General features: G+C 38.5%; 1 protein-coding gene across 2 annotated transcripts in view; it reads left to right on the forward strand.

Moving 5' to 3' along the window:
• Positions 1 to 22,955, forward strand: part of LOC110856024 (acetylcholinesterase) — a 52,296-nt gene that overhangs the window by 25,589 nt on the left and 3,752 nt on the right. The window contains exons 4-11 of one of the 2 annotated variants that reach the window (XM_035856617.1): positions 4,342 to 4,449; positions 4,982 to 5,163; positions 5,586 to 5,790; positions 14,265 to 14,407; positions 16,668 to 16,820; positions 17,418 to 17,593; positions 19,392 to 19,580; positions 22,485 to 22,639. In XM_035856617.1, the coding sequence (XP_035712510.1) occupies positions 4,342 to 4,449; positions 4,982 to 5,163; positions 5,586 to 5,790; positions 14,265 to 14,407; positions 16,668 to 16,820; positions 17,418 to 17,593; positions 19,392 to 19,580; positions 22,485 to 22,639 (1,311 nt within the window). The remainder of the gene's footprint in view (positions 1 to 4,341; positions 4,450 to 4,981; positions 5,164 to 5,585; positions 5,791 to 14,264; positions 14,408 to 16,667; positions 16,821 to 17,417; positions 17,594 to 19,391; positions 19,581 to 22,484; positions 22,640 to 22,955) is intronic. The other variant, XM_022104465.2, reaches the window with a different exon arrangement.

Raw genomic sequence — 22,955 nt, forward strand, 5'->3', positions numbered from 1 at the left:
GCGATTTTTCCTAAATATTAAATACACATTTCAGCTCCTTTTCGTAAATACCTAGCCGCCCTCTGATTATTTGATACTTGTCAAAACTTGTGACGATTCTGTTTCCTTCTAAGAATAGAAATTCTCTTCTCGGACGGAATGCCAAGCTGGAGAGAATCATCCCCGTAAATAAATTATATCAGGGAAAGCGAAAGGAGAAAGCTGCTGGTTGGTCGTGCATTTAGTTCTATTTGATGATGCAGAATTACCATGTTTATCCAATCCTATCCACCAGCGACATTAATTAGAGACCAAGGAATTCATACATACCTGCGTCGCCTTTCCCTGAAAAGGGAACAGTGGCGGCGGAAGTTGGCGGGACATTAGCTTTGTGAGATAGGAGGAAGATGGGTATATTAATATACATTCAATCATTTTCTTTCAAATTCATTTCATTTCACTTCATCTGACTTCATTTCTAACTTCGCTCCATGTATTAAGCATATGGTGCAAAATGAAAAGAGTGAAAAATCCTTTCATTCAAGTCATTCATCTGAAATGACTGAATCTTTCACTCATTTTCATTTAAATGACAGGAAATTCATTTTCATTCACTATCGTTCTCTCTCATAACAGTCACATGAATGAAAGTGAACAGGTATGATTGGGAATATAGAATTTTTCTTAATTTCTTGGGTGACAATGTCCCCCCTCTTCCGCCACCCCTGAAAGGGAAGGGTCCTCCAATTTTGATTGATTGTGTGCCACCAGTTGTGGATACTTATTGGTTTCGTGGTATTCAGTTGGTGATGCGGTTGGATTTATTGCTGGAGCTGGAGAAAAAGACTGGATAAAACCTTAAACTTGAGATTGCTATCGTCCTCCTCCCTGTTTCTTGTTCTTGTCCTAGTCGATGAGAGAATTAGTTGATTGTGGTCTGGTCTGGTCGTCTGGGAGGAAATAAATTGGATTTTATTGCTTGCACTTTGCTCCTCGTCACTAATCAGAGATCATTCTCGTCCGTAGTAATTGTGACAATTAAGATTTCCACCAGGGAGAGAAAGTAATTGTAAGCACATACACCTTACTTTTCGGAAATTTACGGCCTACTTGAGATGCACGTAGGGTCGCATGTAGGTTACGTGTCCTTGGACATTTTGTAGATATTTGTTGGGGCTGAAAATAGCCTGTAAACTGGTGATGAATGAATAAGTGATGTCTGATCAAGGTTGACGGTTCCCATGTCATGTCACTTAATCCCTTCCATTAAATACCTCTCTCGCTCTCTCTCAGAGGGGACATGGGCCTGGGCAGGGGCCGCGGAAGGGGTGCGTGGGGATATTGGGGGGGGAGCAGAAACATTGTAGGATAGGGGTTTATGTAAGATGGGGATATTGAATAACCGTGGGGACTGGGACTGATGATTCCGCGGCCACTGGTGCTGAGTGAGGTACAGATAAATGCACCTACATGGTCCTAACCAGTGGCCGCGGAGGCTGTGCGGGGACATAGGGGGGATTAACATTGTAGGCATTGTAGGAATGGTTTTATATAATATGGGTAGATCGAACAACCATGGGGACATTGTCCCCCCGTGTCCTTTCCCCTTTGCGCGGCCACTGATCCTAAGTGAGTGAGTGAGGTACAGATAAATGCACCTTTATCCCGGAGAAAGTCGTCCCTCTGGACAAACCCGTGTTCTGTTCTCTATTCTGTTATTGTTTGCTTCACAATAAGGATCAGGATTTCGCATTATTATTTGCAACGCAGAAAGTACACATAGATAAACTCCTTTCAAGGGCGAGGTTACGTTACGTTACGTTAAATGCATATGTATCATGAAGGAAGGCGAAAAGTAAAAAAGAAAGTTGGGTTAAATCTACGCAACCTTGGCTTTGATCAGGAGAAAGTAAGAGATGAGTGGCATATGTAGTTATGATGTGACGAATATTATACGCGTTAATCAACTCACGACGTTCGTACTCATCTTAATGGACTTTCACTCCTTTGTGATGGCCTCTTTTGTGTAGTGTGACGCGTCATTATGTGGCGTGGCGTGGCGTCATTTGTGTCGACACATTGTGGACGGACGGATCTGTTTCATAAGCAAGGAGACACAGGGGACAGAGTTAAGTTACCTACATATGTACAAAATTGGATAACGGTGCATATCCCTGCCATATTGATAAGCCCCTCCCACCCGAAGTAGGAATTTTTCTCAATTTTTACGCCATGTTTAGCAATTTAATGACCCTTGAAATTCTAAGTTTATACACTCTTAGAAAACTGATATTAAATCATTATCCACCGGAGTACATGTGACTCTACCGGAAGTAGTATTAGCGGGAATTATAGTTCAGTAATGTTGTGATAATGAAAAATTTACCACTCAGGAACAATTTATTATCAATCCGGTAGGAAATTATTACCAAATCAATACCAGCACGAAGACCAGATTTTTAACAGTGTATCCTTCGTACCATATTTTTGTAGGGTTGACATACTTACCTGCATTCTGTAGGAATTTAGTTTAATTGGTGGCAGATATTTATATACCTACGACACATTTCTAGGAAAGAGATTGTTTATTATTTGTGTAGAAGTGGAGATTTGTGAGGAGGAGGATATAATTACGGCTGGAGGATTGTTTAGTCTCCTGGTCGGGAAGGATGACTTTCTCTGGTGCAGGTGAAGTGAAAGTGATCCATCTCGCTCGAGGTATGAGATCTCATTAGTGCCGAAGAGGACGAGACATACTTCTCTTCTCCGCAGTGGCCGCGGAAGCCGTGGGAACATTTGGGGACTAGAACCTTGTAGATTAGAGGAGGACCAGGTTCCGGGCATAATGAGGGAAACGTGGTCCTAGGAAACGCAAAATCTGGACAAAAAAATGTGGACAAGCCCAAACCTACCTAAAAATGTCCACCATTAGTGTTTGTGTCCTTATTTTAACAATATCCAGGATTAGATTTGTCTATATTTTTTGTCCGGATTTGGGCGTCGATATACTGGTTTGTCCTCATTTAGCCCTAAACCCAAATGGGCACATGACGGCCAAACTATTTTATATACAAAATTTTAGAATACAAAATTTTGTATAATAATTTTAATGCTGTCCATTATATCAACGTTGTTCAGTGGCCGCGGAAACTGTGGGGATATCTGGGGACATCAGAATTTTATTATAGGGGATTTGTAAGTATAACATGGACAAATAATACATCGAATAACCACCGTGGGGACATTGTCCCTCTGTCCGCGGCCACTGTGTGGGTTTGTTGGTTGTATGCAGTTTTGGTGGAGCGACCACTTAGTTATTATTCCGTCCTCCCTTTGAATCATGATGGGATTCTGTTAATGGCAAATATCGATTCCGTTCCGCATTTTGGACCAAGAAAGAAGGAAATGAAAGTGGTGATGATTACGCAAAGTGCGGGACAACCCTTCCTGTTTCGGCAAGTTTGCACATGGACATGGGTTTGATTTGTACATACATACATAATCACAGGGTGGATATGTATCTACGAATAATCTTTGAAATACCTACATAAGAATTTAATATTTGCGAAAAAACGTCAAACTCAAAATACTTATGAACAAAACCATAAAAATAGGAAATTTCGCAAACTTTATACTTTTAAATTTACATAATCTTCTGGATTTTTTGCGGTCAAATTTCGTTAACAAAAAAAATTTCCCCTCACATCATTGAAATACATGCGAAATATATGCATTTATGAAAAAATATGCAACAATTTACGTATTTTTCGAAAAATAGCGGAAATATTTATAAAAAAATATGTCTGAAAACTTAATGTGTAAAAATATTTTGAAATTTTTGTACACCCACAAAGTTTGATCGTCATCAAATGAAAACGTTACAAATAAATACATATCCGCCCTCTGATCATGATAACGCGAACCTAGTAAAACACACATTTTGAGCCTAAATTACTCCGAAAACTGGGTCAAGATGAGGACCCGCTTGTGGTAAATATCTGATTTTAAACCGCTTCCGGGAGAAAGCTAGGCGAGTTCAAGGTTACAATTTTCCAGAGAAAGTGTTCAGATAATGAGGACACATTTTGGGAATGAAAATACCACCTTTTTTCTTAAGGATCACACTTTCGAGTAGTTTTTTGGCGAACATGATTTTCTCCAAGTTGAGCCAATTTTACGTTTCCGAAGAAGTGAATCAGAATTTTCGTTTCGTTTCTAAAAATATACATAAATATTTCGAATTTATGAAGGCCTCAGGGGACACTATTGTACCGCAATATTTGTGCCTTCATTCATTACGTATTGTCATTTGGCATGTTTATTTAGCGCTTATTACATGACTATGATTCTCTTTGTGGACAGGAAACATGGGGCTTTACGACCAGACCGTGGCCATGCAGTGGATTAAAGATAATGCCGCCAGCTTTGGAGGAGATCCCAACTCAATCACCGTTTTCGGAGAGAGTGCAGGTATTCATTTACGGACGAAATTTTACGTTATTCTGGGTTTCGTTAGGTACATTTCTTGCAATGCAAAGGAACTATTGTATTTTATTGTATTGTATGTGATTTATTGTCTAACTCTTTCGGCCCATAGAGAACAATTGAATATAATTGCAAAGGAAGTAACGCAAGAAATGCGAGGTGCAAGAAATTGGGAGAAAGTGCAAGAAATCTAGCCACGTGCTGGGGCATCGTATCTTGCCGCCCTGCATTTCTTGCAGGCAAAATACCTGCAAAAAAAGCACTTTCGTGCAGTATTTCGTTTCTTTCGGGTTTGGCAAGAAATGCGAGGTGCAAAAATCTGGGAGAAAGTGAAAGAAATACGCGCTGTATGAAATATAGCAGCGGGGCGTCGTATCTTGCGCCCTGCATTTTGTGCTGGTCAAAATACCTCCAAAAACCACTTTCTAACCGTTATTTCTTGCACGTGGTTACATACTTCTACCCGAAACACTGTCTGCACGTAAATTTCTGACCTATATTGTTTTCAAATTTGTAGGCGGTAGTTCCGTAACGATTCATCTCCTCTCGCCCATCTCGCGACACCTGATTGACCGCGGGATAATCCAAAGCGGTACGATCAACGCTCCGTGGTCGATGCACACGGGAGAAAAGGCGCGTCAAATCGCGGAAAAATTAGTGGAAGATTGCAACTGCACGAATCCCGATGGAAGTTCGATGGTAATTACATGGATAATTAAGGGTCCATTGTATGCCGGCTTTGAATTTGAATTTTTGTGTCTCAACTTTAATTGGTGATTTTGAAACCGGTTCATCTCCGTGCGCTTCTCAAAAGAATTAAGATTTGTATTACTTCTAAAAATTATCGATTTTTAGATTTTTAGAATCGATAATTTTTAGGTTTGCAAATTTTAGGAGGTTAGAATTTTGATTTTTTTCTTCCAGGAGAACATATATAATTTGTATTCATTATTTTTTGTAACTATTTTATTATTATTTTCTCATGGAAGAAAACTTAAAAATCTGATCTCCTAACTTTGTAAACCTAAAAATTACCGACCCGCAAGCAATGGAACCTTAAGTGTAAATAAAAACAAGGCTCGAAACGCTCAGAGAATATATTTTTAATTCCCTGAATTTAGAACACCGTGCAAAAAATAGAATGTCTCCGCGACCTTCCGGCCGCCGTGATTTCGAAAACGCAGTGGAACAGTTACGCCAAGATTTTGCAGTTTTTCTCGGCTCCCACGATCGACGGGGAATTCATTCCGCGCGACCCCATGGAAATGTTGGCGAAAGGTGACTTCAAAAAAGTCCCCTTGCTCATCGGGTCAAATCATGATGAAGGTAAGGACTTGCTATTTTTTGTGAGGGGTGAAGAGAAAAAGTGGAGGAAATCATTTGTCATCTCGTGCACAGAAGAACAAGAATAAATAATGTACGAGTGGTGAAAGTAGGGATGCACGGTGGGCCGGATTTCCTACAATTGTGGACAAACGGTTAAGATGTACTATCGGTTTTGGAAATATCTCCGTTGTAAATTTTTGGCATAACAATCGGTCCAGAAATTAGGATTATTTTAAAAATATGACCTTCCATGTTAACTAGTGCTCATATTTTTGGCGTCCAAATATGCAAATGATGAATTGGCAACATATATTGAAGTATAGCTTTCTTCAGGGGCTCCTAATTTCGCAAAAAAGTGCAAAAGAGACATTGCTTGTTTTGTTTTCAGGAACAGAATCGGGGTCAAAGGTCAACGTGGTCACAAGTGTTGAAGGTCAAATTGATTAAGACAAGTATTATTTTGGAACTTTGACCCTCACTAACTTTTGAACGGTAATGATTTAATTCATGAAATAATCCTAATTTTTGGGTCGATTTTTAGGCCAAAAATTTCGCCTAACATACATATTTCCCACGGTTGTCCAGGATTATGCGAATTTTGTGGTGAAGTGGTGAAAGTAGAAACGATAGCCTTCATTAACTTTTGAAGGGGCAAATCTACAGAGTTGACTTGTATAACTTTTTAAAAATTATCCTAATTTCTAGGTCGATTTTTAAGCTAAAAATTTCTTAAGACATATTGTTACCGGGTTGTCCAGGATGCCACGAATCTGTCCCAGCGTGCATACATATTTGGTGGTGAAAGTGGAGAGGCTGGAGGGATGGATGGTGATGGTTGGATGGGAGTGAGGATAGATAAAATAAAATAAAAAGGCATAAAGAGGAATAAGAAAGAGCACTTTCATCCGAGGCGAGGAAAAGAAACACCTGAGCTCAAATATCTGCAGGGACTTTCACCCAAGTGCATTCCACTCACTCCTCTCCTTCAAAATACGTATCGGCAGTATTATGTAACCTCCAGCTCCAATATCCCGGAATTCGTCTTCACTCCAAATTTTTGGAAATACAGAAAAATGTAGTAGTTTAAGGATCGTGAATTGTACAAGTTTGACGCCATTTTAATTTTAGGGGAAACATTTAAGTTAATATTTTGTCGAAGATCCGATTAAATTGTATAATCCGAAACACGGAAAAATGATACAATCCGATATGCAAAAAAATGGTACAATCGAAACCACATTAAAAATGGTATGGTCTGAAATACCGAAAAAATGGTACAATCGGAAATACCGAAAAAATGGTACTAAAAAAAACAACCGGAAACGCATAAAAATGGTAGAACCAGAAATACCGGAAAATCGGATGATTTAAGGTAAGGTATCCATTAATTGTCTATGATTTTAACGAGTTTCCCTACAATTTAATTTTATTGAACACATTTTAACCTTGCTAAACATTATCAGAAAAAAATGAGAGAACGACCCCGAAAAGTAGTACAATCCGCGATGAGTATGTTTGGATTAGGGAGCGGGTGTTGGGTGGATGAGGACGAATTCGATTATTGGATTCGACTGCGAGGATTCGATTTTTGATCGGTGGAGTGGAGATCAGATGTGTTTTTGGCCACTTTTCCATATCCTACACTCCCTCCACTTCGTGTTCTTTTCCTCTTTTTGCCTCGTCGTGCGAGAAGACCAGTGGCCGCGGAAGGGTGGGTGGGGACAGAGGGGCAATCCATCCCCACGGTTATTCGATGCCCCCATCATCTCCCCATGTTGTATAAACCCCTATCCTACAATTTTAATGTCCCCGCACACTGGATCAGAAGACTTGATTTTTTTTGTAAAAAAAGAGAAGAGTTTGGGTGGAAGAATTCGGTTGTAGGACGAGTGCCAAAAATATGTGGGGAGTGGGGGATGAGGTGAATCTGCTGCAATCCATTCGTCAACTTGTGAACACAAAAAAAGTGGTGAAAATGAGGTGCGAAATCAAGGTAGGCGATGTGATGCGATGCGATCGACTATATTGATCACCCAATTTTTGTTGGCCAACATGCTCAACTGAAAATGGAGGTCTCCCCGCGGATGCGATTCGATTTTAAGTAAATTAGTGTCAATCGATGACAAATTTAATTTGTATGAAATTTGCAAAAGGCACGATCTCCCAATGGGCACGTTTGCAGAGATATTTGCATCCCAAGAGGAGAAAACGCGCTGTAAATTTGGAAAGTGTAAAATTTGTCGACTTTAATACGCATTTTCTCCTCTTCGGGTGCAAATTTGCATATTAATATCTCTACCAAAGGTACCCATTAATTAAGAGATCGTGTTTTTTGCACATACCAATTAAGTTTTTGATCGATTCACACTAATTTGCCCAAAATCGGATCGCATACGCTGGGAGACCTATATTAGCGAGTAGTTGAAGTATTTGTTATTTTCTAAAGTGACAATTTCAAGTAGAAAAATAATTGCATAAATCGAGGTGAATTAAATTTACACATATTGAACAAGCTGAACGCCAGCTTGTGTATTTTTTTGAAAAAAACGGAATATATCTTATTAAAAAGATATCGTACATGGACAGAAGCAAATTCGAGTAGAAATAATACTTTCTTGACAAATATTTTATTTCTTGCTTTCAATCGTTGTCTCCTCTTCGGATGCAAATATCTCTGCCAAACGTGCGGAGATGGTGACTTTCGCAAATTTCATACAAATGAAATTCGTGATCGATTTCCACTAATTCGCTCAAAATCGGATCGCATACGCTGGGAGACCTCCTTTATCCGTACTTATCTCTCACCCTGCATCCGATCGAGTAGGTATCGAGCCAGGTAAAAAACGAGGTGAAGAAATCAATCTGGAAAAGGAGATCAGTAATGCCAGGAGAAAATACATGTCATGCATTCACTCACTCACACCTGCACGAAACACATCAGGCTGATGATATGTACAGTGTCGGACAGATGTCTACGTCCACATAGTCGCGTCAATTTCATTTTCAAATTGTCACTGAACTACTGAACCAATTTTCATCATTGATATATCAAATTCTCACAAATTTAACGTAATTTCATAGCACATTATTAGTTTTCCGCTAAAAAATTTATTTTAGGCCAGAGATGTATTTTAATTCAAAATGAAAACAATTGGATGGACAAAAATCAACGTCCAGTCAGAGAAAACATACAAAAAAAACTGTAATTTATAAGGAATGTTATAACAATTAATTTTTAATATTTGGTTGGGCCTCCGTTCGCTTTAAGGACGGCTTCAAGGCGTCGAGTCATAGAGTTTACCAAATTCTTGGTCACATCTTCAGAAATGGTTTCCCAAACTTCACGAATTCTGGATTTTAGGCCCGGAATTCCTGAAAAAGATTTTTTTCTTATTTCTCTTTCAATGTGGTCCCACAGATGCTCAATGGGATTCAAGTCTGGAGATTGGGGAGGCCATTCTAGCTTCGGAATTTTTTTTTCTTGAAGTATTCCATGGTGGACGTGGCAGAGTGTTTCGGATCGTTGTCTTGTTGGAAGGCAAATCGTCGTCCAAGTCCAAGTTTTCGAACAGATTCCTGGATATTACGGTCAAGTATTCCCTGGTACTTGTATTGGTCGATAATTCCGTCAACAAATTCCATTTTTCCTGCCCCACTTGAAGCCATGCATCCCCACACCATTACCGACCCGCCGCCGTGCTTAACTGTGGGGTTGAGATTTTTTGGATTCAAAGCTTCTTTTGGATATCTCCACACTCTACGACGCCCATCTGACCCAAAGACATTGAACTTTGACTCGTCAGTCCATAAAATATGTCCCAGAATGTTTGTGGCTTGGAAATGTGGTCTCTGGCAAACTTCACTCGTTTGGTTGCATTCCTCGGTACAATAAGAGGCTTCCGGACTGCTCTGTGGGATTTCAAATTTCCCTTATTCAGTGTTCTTTGGATGGTCATAGGACTAACCTGTTTGCCGAACATCTCCTTGATCTCGGTAGATAGCTTTGGAGCACTAAGTGAGGGTGTAACGTTGACTTTGTTGAGCACGTGGCGTACTTCTCGGTGAGCCAAAATCGGTTTTCGACCACTTCTGACCTTGTTTTGGACTGAACCATTAGCTCTAAAGTTCTTAATGATTGTCTGGATGGTTGTCCTTGCTAATTTATACTTGGTCCCTATTTGTCTCTGCGACAGCCCCCCTTTTTGTCCACCCTTCCAGTCCTGAATGACAAGATCTCGAATAGCGATAGGAATTTCCTTGCGTGTCGACGCCATCATATTTTTCTGGAAGAAAATTATTTAAAAATTAATGCGGCATATGTTATTGATAGATTTATTAAGTTACCTGATTTTATAAATTGGAGAGATTTTTGTTGTTGACAATTAAAGTGAAGTGGACGTAGACTTTTGTCCGCTCAAATTTCATCCTCTCTCGCTCTGCACTATGATTCTCAGTTTTCCCAGAATTTTCAGAAATAACTCATATGTTTTATGAAATTACGTTAAATTTGTGAGAATTTGATATATCAATGATGAAAATTGGTTCAGTAGTTCAGTGACAATTTGAAAATGAAATTGACGCGACTATGTGGACGTAGATATCTGTCCGACACTGTATGATACATACATAATCCAGATTAATAAAAGTGAGGGTTGCATGACATGAACAAAAATCAGATGCATTTACACACGCGATGCATTTATTTTTCCCTAGATTAGCTAGTCAATTTGGTCTAATTTGATTGTATGTAGGGTTATGTAAGTCAGGGGGAAATTAATTTTAGGAAATTTACACCCAGGAAAAATATGTGCAAAAAATCTATGAATTTCTCCTCTCGTGAATAAGAACGTAGTGAGTTTGCGAGGCAGTGTTTGGTTTTTTGCTGGTTTACTACATTTGTTGGACTGCAAAGCGTGAAATGCAAGAAATGCAAGGTGCACGAAACTGCAAGAAATTTCAAGAAAATATGTGCCACCCGTAATTTATTGGGCTGTGGGAAATTAATTTTTAGGAAATTGTTTTACCCACACAAAAAAATGTATACAAAAAATCTACAAGATAACCAACCACGCATGAATTTCTGCACACTTTCTCTCAATTTTTGCCAAGATTAGCCAGTCCATTTGATTTAATTAGCCAGTGGCTAATTTGACTTTATACATGTAAATGTATCAGACGGGTAAAATTAATATTTTAAGAAATTTTCACCTAGGAAAAAAATATGCACCGATCTATATGTCCACTCCACGCACGAATTTCTGCACACTTTCTCCCCCCGTGGAGCTAACGTAGAAAGCGAGTGAAGTTGACGACACACAGGAGAGAGACCAGATCAAAAAAGGGCGAAAGGAATGACAATTGCACAAAGATATAAATCAGGTGGAAAATACGGATTTGATGTGTGTAACGTATGTATAATACGCAGTTGTATTGGAATTTGGATTTGAGACCGTTCGTCCCCCCGCTTTTTGTGACATGAGGCACGAGACACGTGTAAAATGAAATCTGGCCGTCCTCTGATGTTGAGAAATGGGTCGGATAATGGGGAATAATAGGCTTTCCTCGGTGGGAGGCTGCCTTCAAAGCGGAAGTCGTGCGGCGTACTGTGGCGTCGTACGAGCCGAGAAAAGAATGGGAAATATTGAGAAAAAAGAATTTTAAATTATTACGCAACTGTGTCGAGTTAGAGGAGAAATGCAGATAAATTTTGCACCTTTTTATGCAATTTTGGGGATAAAGTAGGTTAAATATTTTTGAGATTGGATCTGCTTTTAGTTGGTCTGGCAGAATATGTGTGTTCCATTATACCTGTTCACCACCTTCATTCATTTGAGTGATTATGATGGTGAATGATAGTAAATGAAAATGGAATTCCTGCATGCCATTTGAATGAAAATGACTGAAGGATTCCGTCATTTCATATGAATGACTGTGAATGAAAGGATTTTTTAATAATTTCATTTTTCACCCTATGCTTGGGCGAAGTAAGAACTGAAGCGGATGAAGTGAAGTGAAATGAAATGAATTTGAGAGAAAATGAATGAAAATCTTCAGTCAGAAATCGGGATGATGAGTTTTGAATGAAAACTAAATTTGTGAACAGGAATATGTTCAATTGGAGGTATGTACATACATGTCGCATGTTTTCAGTGAAAGCGAGGGAGAATGGAAAATAAAGACGAAATATGGGAAACATTTGAGGAAAAAGATTTTGAAAATTATGTAGGTAATTTGATCGAGTTAACGAAATTCCTACCAATTTTTCGAAGGCTTTTTTTACAGAAATTTTAGTTGGTCAGTCCGAATTTTTGTGCCTTCAGAAAATGGAGGTAGCCGCATGGTTTCGCAGTAAAATACAAAAAATGGGGAACATTTGAGAAACAAAATTTGAAAAATTATTACATAACTGTGTCGAGTTAAAGAAGAAATACACACAAATAAATGTTTAACATCTGACTGAATCTTTTAGTAAATGGCAAAAAAAATCTTGGTTAGAAATTTGTGGAGGCGTCTTTTTAAGTTGTTGTTGTTCTTTCTGGTAGGTCGGAGGTGGGTGGTTTGGCTGGTCGCATGTTTTGGTCACATTAGTCCCGCTAGAAAAGAAAGCATCGGAAAAATTCACTTGTTTAAAAGATTACTTCCTTTCCTGGCTAAACTTAGCTTGCTTTAGAACGAAGGCGGAGGCAAAACGAGCTACTCAAGTCAAGTCAACTTCTTGCACTTTCTTCCGCTCGGTCCGGTCCGTTTTTCTCACAGAAAGTTTGCCAATTTATGGAGAAAGTAGAGTTTTTTTGGTGAAATCTTCCTTCTCTTCGGATGATGTCCACCTCCAGTGGCCGCGGAAGCCGCGAGGGGACATCTGGGGACATAAACATTGTAGGGTGGGGGAGGGGAGAGGATTATATTTGATGAGGACATCAAACAAACGTGGGGACATTGTCCCTCTGTTTTGTCCCCACCCACACTTCCGCAGCCTCTGGTCTGGTTATAAACGGGATTAGAAATTCTGATGAGGTGTGTATTGAAAAAGAAAGTTGCGCATTTTTAAAGAAAAATCAGCAGGATATTATTATGTAATACGGAATGGAATAGATTTTTGAGGTGCGTAAGTAGATGACCTGGTGAGAAAATTTGTACTTAATTTTTTTAGGTGCATTTTTATGAGTTTGTAACAATTTAGTGAGTAGAAGGATAATAATTGTGGGCAATATTTATTTTTCAAAAAGTGTCACGATTTGTTGATAAATTGATCTTGGGAGGACACGGGAAATGTGATTTTCATGAATTTTGTTGATTTCGGGAATTTCATGAACGCTGTAAATTTTGTAAATTTCAGGAATTTTGTAGATTTGGTAATTTGATAAATATCATTCATAATATTCATAATTGTCTCGTGGGATTATTATAGAGTAGAACCTAATCTGTTAGGATTTATTAAGTTCCCTGATCCCCTTAAATAATCTCATCGTCGTTGCCATCTTACAAATCTGATTTTGTGGTGAATTTCATGAATTTTGGGGTTTTGATTTTGATGACTTTGTGAATTTCGTTAATTTCATAGATTTGGTAATTTATGTCGAACATTAATAATCATTTCATGAATTTTGTTAGTGGTAAATTTGTTACCAACAATTTTACTAAATCTGCTTTGAAAACTTATTAAATTCTACACTCCTAAATAATTAAATTGTCGTTATCATCCTAACAATCTGATTTTATGTCGAATTTGATAAATTTCACGAGTTTTGCAGATTATTCAAAATTGATAAATTTTGTAACTTTTGTGGATTTTGTAAATTTCTTGAATTTTTAAATATAAATTTTTATGAATTTCATAAACTTAATGATGTAGATTTTGTAGAGTTTGTAAATTTCATGATTTTAGTGGATTTTAAAAATTTCGTGAATGCCATAAATTTCAACTTTTGTAGATTTTGTAAATTTAGCGAATTTTGTGAATTTTGCAAATTTTGTTAATGTCAAAAATTTGGTAAGTTTCGAACATTTAGCAATCATTTAATGAATTTTGCTGATGATAAACTTGCTACTAATCATACTTGATCTGTCTTTAAAAGTTGCTGAAATTGTACACTCTTAAATAATTAAATCGTCTTTATCACCTTACAAATATGATTTTGTGTGGAATTTCATGAATTTTGTGAATTTTATAAATTTCACGACTTTTGCAGATTTTGCAGATTGTACAGATTTGATAAATTTCGTGACTTTTATAAACTTAATGACGTAGATTTTGTTCAGTTTGTAAATTTAATGAGATTTTACTGGATTTTTTTAAAATTCATTAATGCCATTTCCAACATTTAGGAATCACTTCATGAATTTTATTGATGATAAACTTGCTACAATCATACTTCATCTGTCTTAAAAACTTGCTAAAATTGTATACTCTAAAATAATTAAATCGTCTTTGTCCCCTGACAAATCTGATTTTGTTTTCTCTTAATTTTTTACAGGAACCTACTTCATCTTGTACGACTTTATCGAGCAGTTCACCAAAGAGGGTCCGAACTGCATGGACAATAAACTCTTTCTCGACACCGTCAGCGACGTCTTCAAAAACTTGACGAACGCTCAACAAGCAGCAATCAGATTTCAGGTCGGTTTGTTTCCCATTCAATTTTAGGAAAACTTATTAGTTTCTGGTGAAAACTGAAAAGAAGAGTAAAAACTAAAGAAAAAAATAAATGGCAGGGTTTCGTTTGTTGCGGTCGGTCTGCTACATTTCTTGCACTGCAAAAGAAAAGAAATTCCAAGTGCGAAAAACTGGGAGAAAATGCCAGAAATATGAGGTGCAAGAAAGTGCAAAAATGCGAGGTGCAAGAAATTGCAATAAATAAGCGCCATCTAGTGAAACATATGCAGCGGCGGGAAGGAGTTTCTTACACCTTGCATTTCTTGCAGGTCAAAATAGCTACAAAAACCCGTTTCGTGCACTTATTTTTTGCACTGCAACGTAAGAAACGAATTAAATGCAAGGTGCAAGAAAGTGCAAGAAAGTTCGCGAAATATGCGCCATCCAGCCACGCGCTGTACGAAGTATAGCGGCGGGGCGCTCTTTCTCACGCCTTGAATTTCTTGCAGGTCATCAAAATATTCCCCTGCAAGAAACCACTTTCTCCCCCCTTATTTCTTGCACGTGGTTACTTCTTACACCCTGCCAACTAAACTGATAACTCCCCCGAGCCGAGTGCAATGAGTTAGGAAAAGATATATATTTTTCCCGTATTGTTCTCTCCTTCTGTTTCTTCCCACAATTTCAACTTTTTTGTATTTATTTTCTTCCTTGAAAGAAAGTGGGAGAAAAAGTGGAGGAGAGAGAAAGTTTTAACTTTTTTGTTTCCCGAGGGTGCTGGGACCGTCAGATGGGTCAGTTTAAGTTTTTGGCTAGAAAAGATGCACGTAGACGATTATCTGCACTCTAAATTATGCGTGGTGACAATATAAATTTTCCCCGATGGCGTATGACACTTACTTATTACCGAATTGGTAACAATTTAATTTAACAATTTAAATTCAATCAAAAATGAATAGGTAATAATTTTCTACAAAATTCATATTCACGAATCCCAAATTTTTTAATTTCTTTACCAATTACGGGTATAAAATGTTTGTAGTCTCGGTGCCATTTTGCATACCACATTATTTTCACAATGATGCAATTCTCGCATTGTAAAATCCAGGAATTCTGTAAACTTACAAACTTTCGCAGAATTTATATATATTTCTGAGGAAAATTAGTTCACATATTTTTGGAAACTTATTACTCCTTAGATCAAAGGTATCTTTGTATTTTGTAAAAGTTTTATCATTATTTTACAAAACGCACAGATTTTACAAATTACTAACGATTGCGTTAATCGAAAAATTTCGAATTGAAAACAACCTTAGAACAAAAGTATCCCTAAATAATTGTAGATTTCTGCTAAAAATTTAATGCAAATTGTAAATCAGGGTGTTAATTTTGCGGATAATGAAGATAAGAAGTCGGGGACACTCTTTATTCTTATCAGATTGCTTAGAGTGTACGTTACGGAAATGAAGCACCTGCCCCTGTCCCACCACCGGGACGAGGGTGGAGAGAGAAAGTTTGGTTAGGAAATGTCAAGTCAATGGTGAAAATTACTCACAATTAGAGAAAGCGGTCGGTCCTCTTGTCCTCGTAATGAAAAGGTACCTTTCTGACGAATTTTGGGGCAGTAGGGAAAAGAACGAATTAAGTGCTTCGTATACCTTGTAAAATTGCCACATTTCTTACACTGCAAAGCGAGAAAATTTCTTACATTTAATGTAAGAAATGAGAGGTGCAAGAAACTGCGAAAAAGTGCAAGAAATGAAGAAATATATATGCCCAATCTAGCCACGCGTCGTATGATGAAGTATAGCGACGGGGCGTAGTTTCTTGCACGGTGCATTTCTTGCAGGTCAAAATATTTAGTTGCAAGAAACCACTCTTTTGTGCCATGCATTTCTTGCAGGTCAAAATTATTGCATAAAACCAGTTTCTTGCACTTATTTCTTCTAGAGAGTTTCGTTTCATGCAGGTTTGTCACATTTCTTGCAAAGCAAAGCAAAAAACGCGAGAAATGCGAGGTGCAAGAAACTGGGAGAAAATGCAAGAAATACGCGCCATCTAGCCTCGCGTCGTATGAACTATTTATAGCGGGGGGGCATAGTTTCTTGCACTTTGCAGTTCTCCCAGGTCAAAATATTTACCTGCAAGAAACCACTTTTTCCCCCTTATTTCTTGCAAGTGGTCACTTATTTCCCCCCGAAACACTGGATGCGTTATGTACCGTGAACTTTGGTTACATATGTGAGGCATAGAAAATTAGTGTGCGTTGTTGTTTGTTATGCAGTACACCCACTGGGAGGACGTGGAGGACCCGTGCAAAATCAGGGACAAGTTCAACGAGTTTGTCGCCGACTACTACTTCATCTGCCCCACCAACCGATTCGCCGAATCCTACGCCGAACATGGAGCCCCCGTCTATTACTACTTCTTCACACAGGTATTTACACAAATTACATTTTTGTTGGAGCAACATTAACGCCGCGGTTTGTAATTTACAAACTTTCAGTTCGGTTTAAAAGTTGAAATAGGTGCAAATTGTGTGGTGGGTAATGGTACACTTTTTTATAAAGTTTGCACAAGTTTTACTTAATTTTATGCACACATTTTGCACAATTATACACAAATTTTACAAAGGTTACATAATTTTACGCTAATTGTACAAAATTTTTATTAAATTTTACCCAATTTTTACAAAATTTACACAAATTTCACTCATTTTTTTACCGGTGAACCACTTGACATAATGTTACATTACTAAATATGTACTCAATTTTACCAATTTTACATAATTTTAGACAATTTTACAAAATTTGCGAACATTCGAGTGAAACTAAATCCAAGTTTTGTAAAGTACGAAATTAAGTAGAGTATTTTGCAACAATACCAAATTTTCATAAATGATTCTGACACAGCGTCTCTATTTTTGTTGCCAATTTATCAATTTTTTTGCCCTAATTTTGGGAGATTTGCCGAGTTTACAAAAATTGACGTGAACATCTCGGGGATCATGTTTTACTAAATTGTTTTATTCCAGAGGACAAGCAGCAATCCGTGGGGCGATTGGATGGGTGTCATGCACGCGGATGAGATCGAGTACGTCTTCGGCTTCCCCTTGGGCAAGTCCACAGACCCGGAACACACGTGGACCACCAGGGAAAAAGAACTGTCCAAGAGGATCATGAAATATTTCACACATTTCGCCGACACCGGGTACTACTTCATAAATATTTACTAATGATCATTTACATATTTATCTATTTCAACTTTACATACGTTTGTGCATGACTGAAGATGAGATGAGCTGTGAGCATGCTGAAGCCTTTTACACTAAAAAATGTGGCTAAAATGACTAAAAATAAGCGAATCATGATCTCGATAAAAATGCAAGTTTCCAATTTCCCCCTAGAAGAAAAATAATCGACTAAAAACGACTAAATTGAATGTAATAATGCTTTCTCGTGTAAGTAACTGCCACGTCAAAATTTATCCTAAATCGTGCCCAATTCGGGAAGAAAAGCGAGATTTTGGAGAAAAGGTGAAAGGCAACCGGTGATGATGGTCCAACTTTCCCCACTTTTCTCGTCTTACTTTCGTATTTAGCTGGTTGGCTGGGGTTTTTAGAAGAGGAGAAAGTACGTATGTACGTGGTGTCATTGGAGCTGGGAGAGAAAGGTGAAGTGGCTTTGCTTTCCGTGAAGTGACACGAAGTCAAATGATTCTTTCTTTCGGATAAAGACGAAGCGTGAGGAATGTCATTGTCCACCCGCACACAAAATCAAAGCTACTCCGCTTCCTTCCTCGTCACGGGTCATCTTTCTCTGTTCGGAGGAGGAAATCTACTCGCTTTCTCAGGTATTTATCCCAAAAGTGGCCGCGGAACCAGGGGGTGGGGACATCTGGGAACATAAATATTGTAAGATAGAGGTGGGAGGGTTTTATATTAGATGGGCGGATGCTGGGGACATTGAATAACTGTGAGGAAATTGTCCCTCTGTCCCCACGCTTCCGCGGCCACTGTATAAATTCAGTGACCGCGTGAGGACCTTAGTATTATAAGACAAGGGAGGGAAGGGTTTAAATAGCGTGGGGAGGTGATAGGGACATCAAATAGCCGTGGGGACCTTGTCAGAGACAATAATGTTCCCGTGTCTGATTGCCCCTCTGTCCCCACGCTTCCGCGGCCCCTGATCCTCCAAAGTGGTTCGGAATGCGGTGACATTGATGAGAACACTTAACGCGAGAAAAATGTGGGCCGTTCTAATAATAAGTAAGACGTCAAGTGGTACTGGTGGAGAAAGTGCGGGTGTGGCGTGGGTGGACAATGGCATACTTCTAACCCATCTTTTTTCCTGGATTTATCCTTGTTTTCGAAAAATCTGAAAAGGTTAAACGGATTACGGTTTGTGCATGATTTGCTTCGCATGAAAAATTAAATTGGCTTAAAAATAGGCAGGTAGCGTAGGACCAGATGACTCATCACCAAAATAGACAAAATCAGCACATTTTTAACCATTTTTCGCCTCTAGGAACTTATTTTAAAATTCTGGACGACAAATTTGCAGTCAGTGAGTTGATTAATGGAATGGCGTCGAGTTTTTTAAGGCAGTTTCGACGAGTTCAAGTTCTTCTGAAGGTTTCTTAAACTTTCTCGTTTTTAAAAAAAATTCAAAGTCTTGAGCGTATATTTTCAAAAAATTGGCAGTGACCTGCTCTACAAATCTCTGCTCTACGAATTTATCGCTCAGAATTTTAAAATAAGTTCCCACACCGCAGAAATCATTAAAAATGTGCTGATTTTGGTGACGATTTATCAAGTCCTACGTTACATAAATCCGGTATGTGCACGATTTTCTTTGCATGAAACATGAAATTGGCTTAACAATAGTTAAGAAATGTATGCAAATGAGTATAAACATGTATAGATTTGATGTATGTATGTAGAATACGTATCCCTGATTCACCTTGTTGTTGTTTGTATGTGTGTTTTTTTGCACCCACACAAAAAAAGTGGTGGTGGTGGTGCTGAATTTGTGGCTGTTGCCCCCTCGCCTCCTCCTCCCCCTGAGCCCGACCAGCACTTTGTCTCCACCTCGACGACCTCGCCGACGACGACGACCAGTTTCTTGGGCGGCGGAGGTGACGACCACTCGGTCAACTCGGTCACGTCGCCAAACATCCAGCACTTTCTGGAACAGTGGTTTGTACACAATAAAAGTCACTCTAATCTCTCGTCTCGTTTTTTACTTTTCTCTCTCTCTCTAGCCTTGGCTTTGTTTTGTGGGGGTGGGGGTGGAAATTGCATGAAGTGCACTGTTCCCACGTGTATATTTTTAGCCAAAATTTACATGTCTTTTTGGATCTTTGTGTGCTTAACCTACGCTTTAATTGTGCTAAAGGGAATGATGCAAATTTGTAGCTATTTTAGTTTTGCGCGAGAAGTTTAGTGTTTCATGCGGGTTTACTACATTTCTTGAACTGGAAAGCAAGAAATTCATGGTGCAAGAAACTGGGAGAAAGTGCCAGAAATATGCACCATCCAGCCACGCGCCGTATGAATTAAAAAACAAAAGGTCAAAGTTTCTTTCTAGCGCCTTGAATTTCTTGCAGGCCAAAATATTTCCCTGCAAGAAACCACTTTCTCCTCCTTATTTCTTGCACGTGGTTACTTCTTACACTCTGCGAACTAAACTGATAACTACCCCGAGCCTGGAGAAACCCTTAGAAACCCTGGAGAAGTTGGTTGTAGGAGTAAAGTTGAGTCAGACTCGTCCACGGGGAAGGTGTGTAAATAAACAAATCTTGTTAACTTTCTCCACCAGCAAACTATCCAGACCTCCTTCAGACGAATCCCTCGCCTGGAAACAATGCACTGCACAATTTCCCGATCTCTGAACAGAAATCAAGTTTCAAGCGAAATTTTACTTTTACTTGAGTTTTGCCACTTTGGAGAAATTATTGTGTGTGACAAATAAACCAGACAAGGAGATAGATAGATTCAGCGGATGGAGGAGAAAGTAATCAATATTTGCCGTTGTGTAGAAGTAGAAAAAGAAGACCATGAGAATGTGATGGATGGGTCGACGTCTCTTTTTTTCGAGCACAACAATGCCTACGTATGAACCATTGGCGCCGGAAGAATGGGGACATTGTCATTGACCATACCTGTTCAAAAATTTAGTTTTCATTCAAAAGTCAGTCATGCCGATTTATGTATGACTGAAGATTTTTATCCACATTCAGTCATTTTCGTTATTTTCAAATTCATTTCATTTCACTTCATCGGACTTCATTTCTTACTTCGCCCAATGTCTTAAGCATGGGGTGAAAAATGAAATGAGTGAAAATCCTTTTATTCACAGTCATTCATCTGAAATGACGTAATCCTTCAGTCATTTTCATTCAAATGATGGGAAATTCATTTTCATTTACTATCATATTCAATTAAATGAATGAAAGTGAACAGGTATGATTGTCATCTCAGAAGTTAGGTAAAATCGTATCTTATCCATGCTAACAACATGCTAATTAACAGTTAATAAATCCCTCCTACTCCTAAAATTCCAAAATTCTAATGTCCCCCCCCGCCCCCCAACTTCCGCCGCCACTGAACTATACTGAAGAACTGAGGATGAGATGAATAAATTGAGAGTGACAAAGATTGAGGATTTTTCAAGTGTCAACCAACCTCTTTCTTTCTCTCAAACAAGAGGAGATATGAGGATATGCATAATGTCATAACACTTATCATTCAGATAAGGCAATAAGGCACCAACTACTTTTATCCATAGGTTACTAGATACATCATGTACACGTGGAAAATATGTAACACGGGCACTTTTAGACTTGCAAAATATGTGGAAAATGCCACATCCAAGTTTTTCACGTATTATTATTTTTCTTTTTTATACATACTTTTACTTTTAGCCCGAGCCGAGTCTTATGTACCTGCCGTGCTTGTCTGTCTGTCTGTATGTCGATTACGTTCGTAAAACTTATCCAATCGACTTGAAATTTTGGGAACATTTTTGAATACGCAAAATAAGGAATTATGTTAATTCGATTAGAAGATTAGCACAATATTTAGTGGTCGTATTGCACCCATCTCTCAATTATTAGTAACAATCTGACTCGGGCTAAATCAGGCTGTTTTTTCTCCAGTTTTTATTCCTTATTGTAAATATGTATGTATGTATTTTTGACCGGGTGAAAGTTTTTTTCGGTGAAAGTACCATTGTTTTTGAGCGGATATTTGGTTTCGTTTTTCATTCTCTGGATCGCAATGTGGTATCGCGTCGGTTCTTGTACTTTTAAGAGGCGACGACGAGACGTACATATTTTGTTTGTTTGTTTGTTTGCGGAAGGAGAAAGTTTGGAGAAAACGGATGTAGTGAAATTGAATGAATTTGAGAACGTGGTGGTGGTGGTGGTTGTTGTCGTGTCACGTATAATATCCGGACCTTGCCCGTGAGAGGAAGAAATTCCATTTACTCCAAAGCAGTGGCGGCGGAAGTGGTGAGGACATTCCCCCCCCCCCCAGAAATTCAGAAATATCTTATCTTTCCTATGTTAATAAGCCATTCCTCCTCCTATTTCACAATGCAAATGTCCCCCAACTTCCGCCGCCACTGATTTTCCAAGTTTTTATATGTTACAAAACTTGAAACGCTTCTTTGCGATGTTTCGTTCGAGTTATTTAATTACTTTTTGTCGGCTTTAAGCTTTATAAATGTTGCTTAATTCTTGTTCGACGATGGCACGGGAATGTGTGTAAATAATAAAATGTCCTGTTTGTAAATACTACGAATTTTTGAAGGGTTCCTGCATTTTGAGATTTTTGAAATGCTCTAAAAAATATTTTTATATATAGATTTATGAACTAATCAATAAATAATTTTAAATTGTGGCCGCGGAAGCTGTGCGGGGACATTAACATGGTAGGATAGGGGAGGCAGGGGCTTATATAACATGGGCAGATGATGGGGACATCGAATAACCGGTTGTCCCTCTGTCCCACGCTTCCGCGGCCACTGTTGGTGATTGGAAATTTTGGGAAAATTGTGGGGAACTGATTTTTGGAGATATGTTTTTTTTTTCTCGGCAGGAAACCCGTTGACGACCCGACTGAGCCGTGGCCACTTTACACGAAGGCGCAACCCAACTACTTTATCTTGAATGCGGACACTCGCGGAACCGGGAAAGGACCCCGCGCGCACACGTGCGCATTTTGGAACGAATTCTTACCACACATCGCGCCTGGTAAGGAGCATTATCCACAGGGTTTAACCACTGTCCAATACACGTTTTAAGCAGTTTTGGACACCAAATTTTGGACTTTCAAAATGCCCAAAAGTTTTCAAACTAGAAAATGTTGAAAGTTCTTTATTATTGAATATTTTGATAATCCATTGACGCATGTGCAATTTTGAGCACGTGGTTTAGAAAATTTCTTACTTTCTTATAAGAAAAACCAAAATTTTTCCAAAGAAAACATGTCAAAGCAAAAGTTTTTTTTCCAAATTTCGTCGTATTACAGACCAACCAAAATGCACGAACTTAATGCCAAATTATATGT

The sequence above is a fragment of the Folsomia candida genome, unplaced genomic scaffold, assembly GCF_002217175.1.
Source record: "Folsomia candida strain VU population unplaced genomic scaffold, ASM221717v1 Fcan01_Sc014, whole genome shotgun sequence".
Taxonomy (NCBI): domain Eukaryota; kingdom Metazoa; phylum Arthropoda; class Collembola; order Entomobryomorpha; family Isotomidae; genus Folsomia; species Folsomia candida.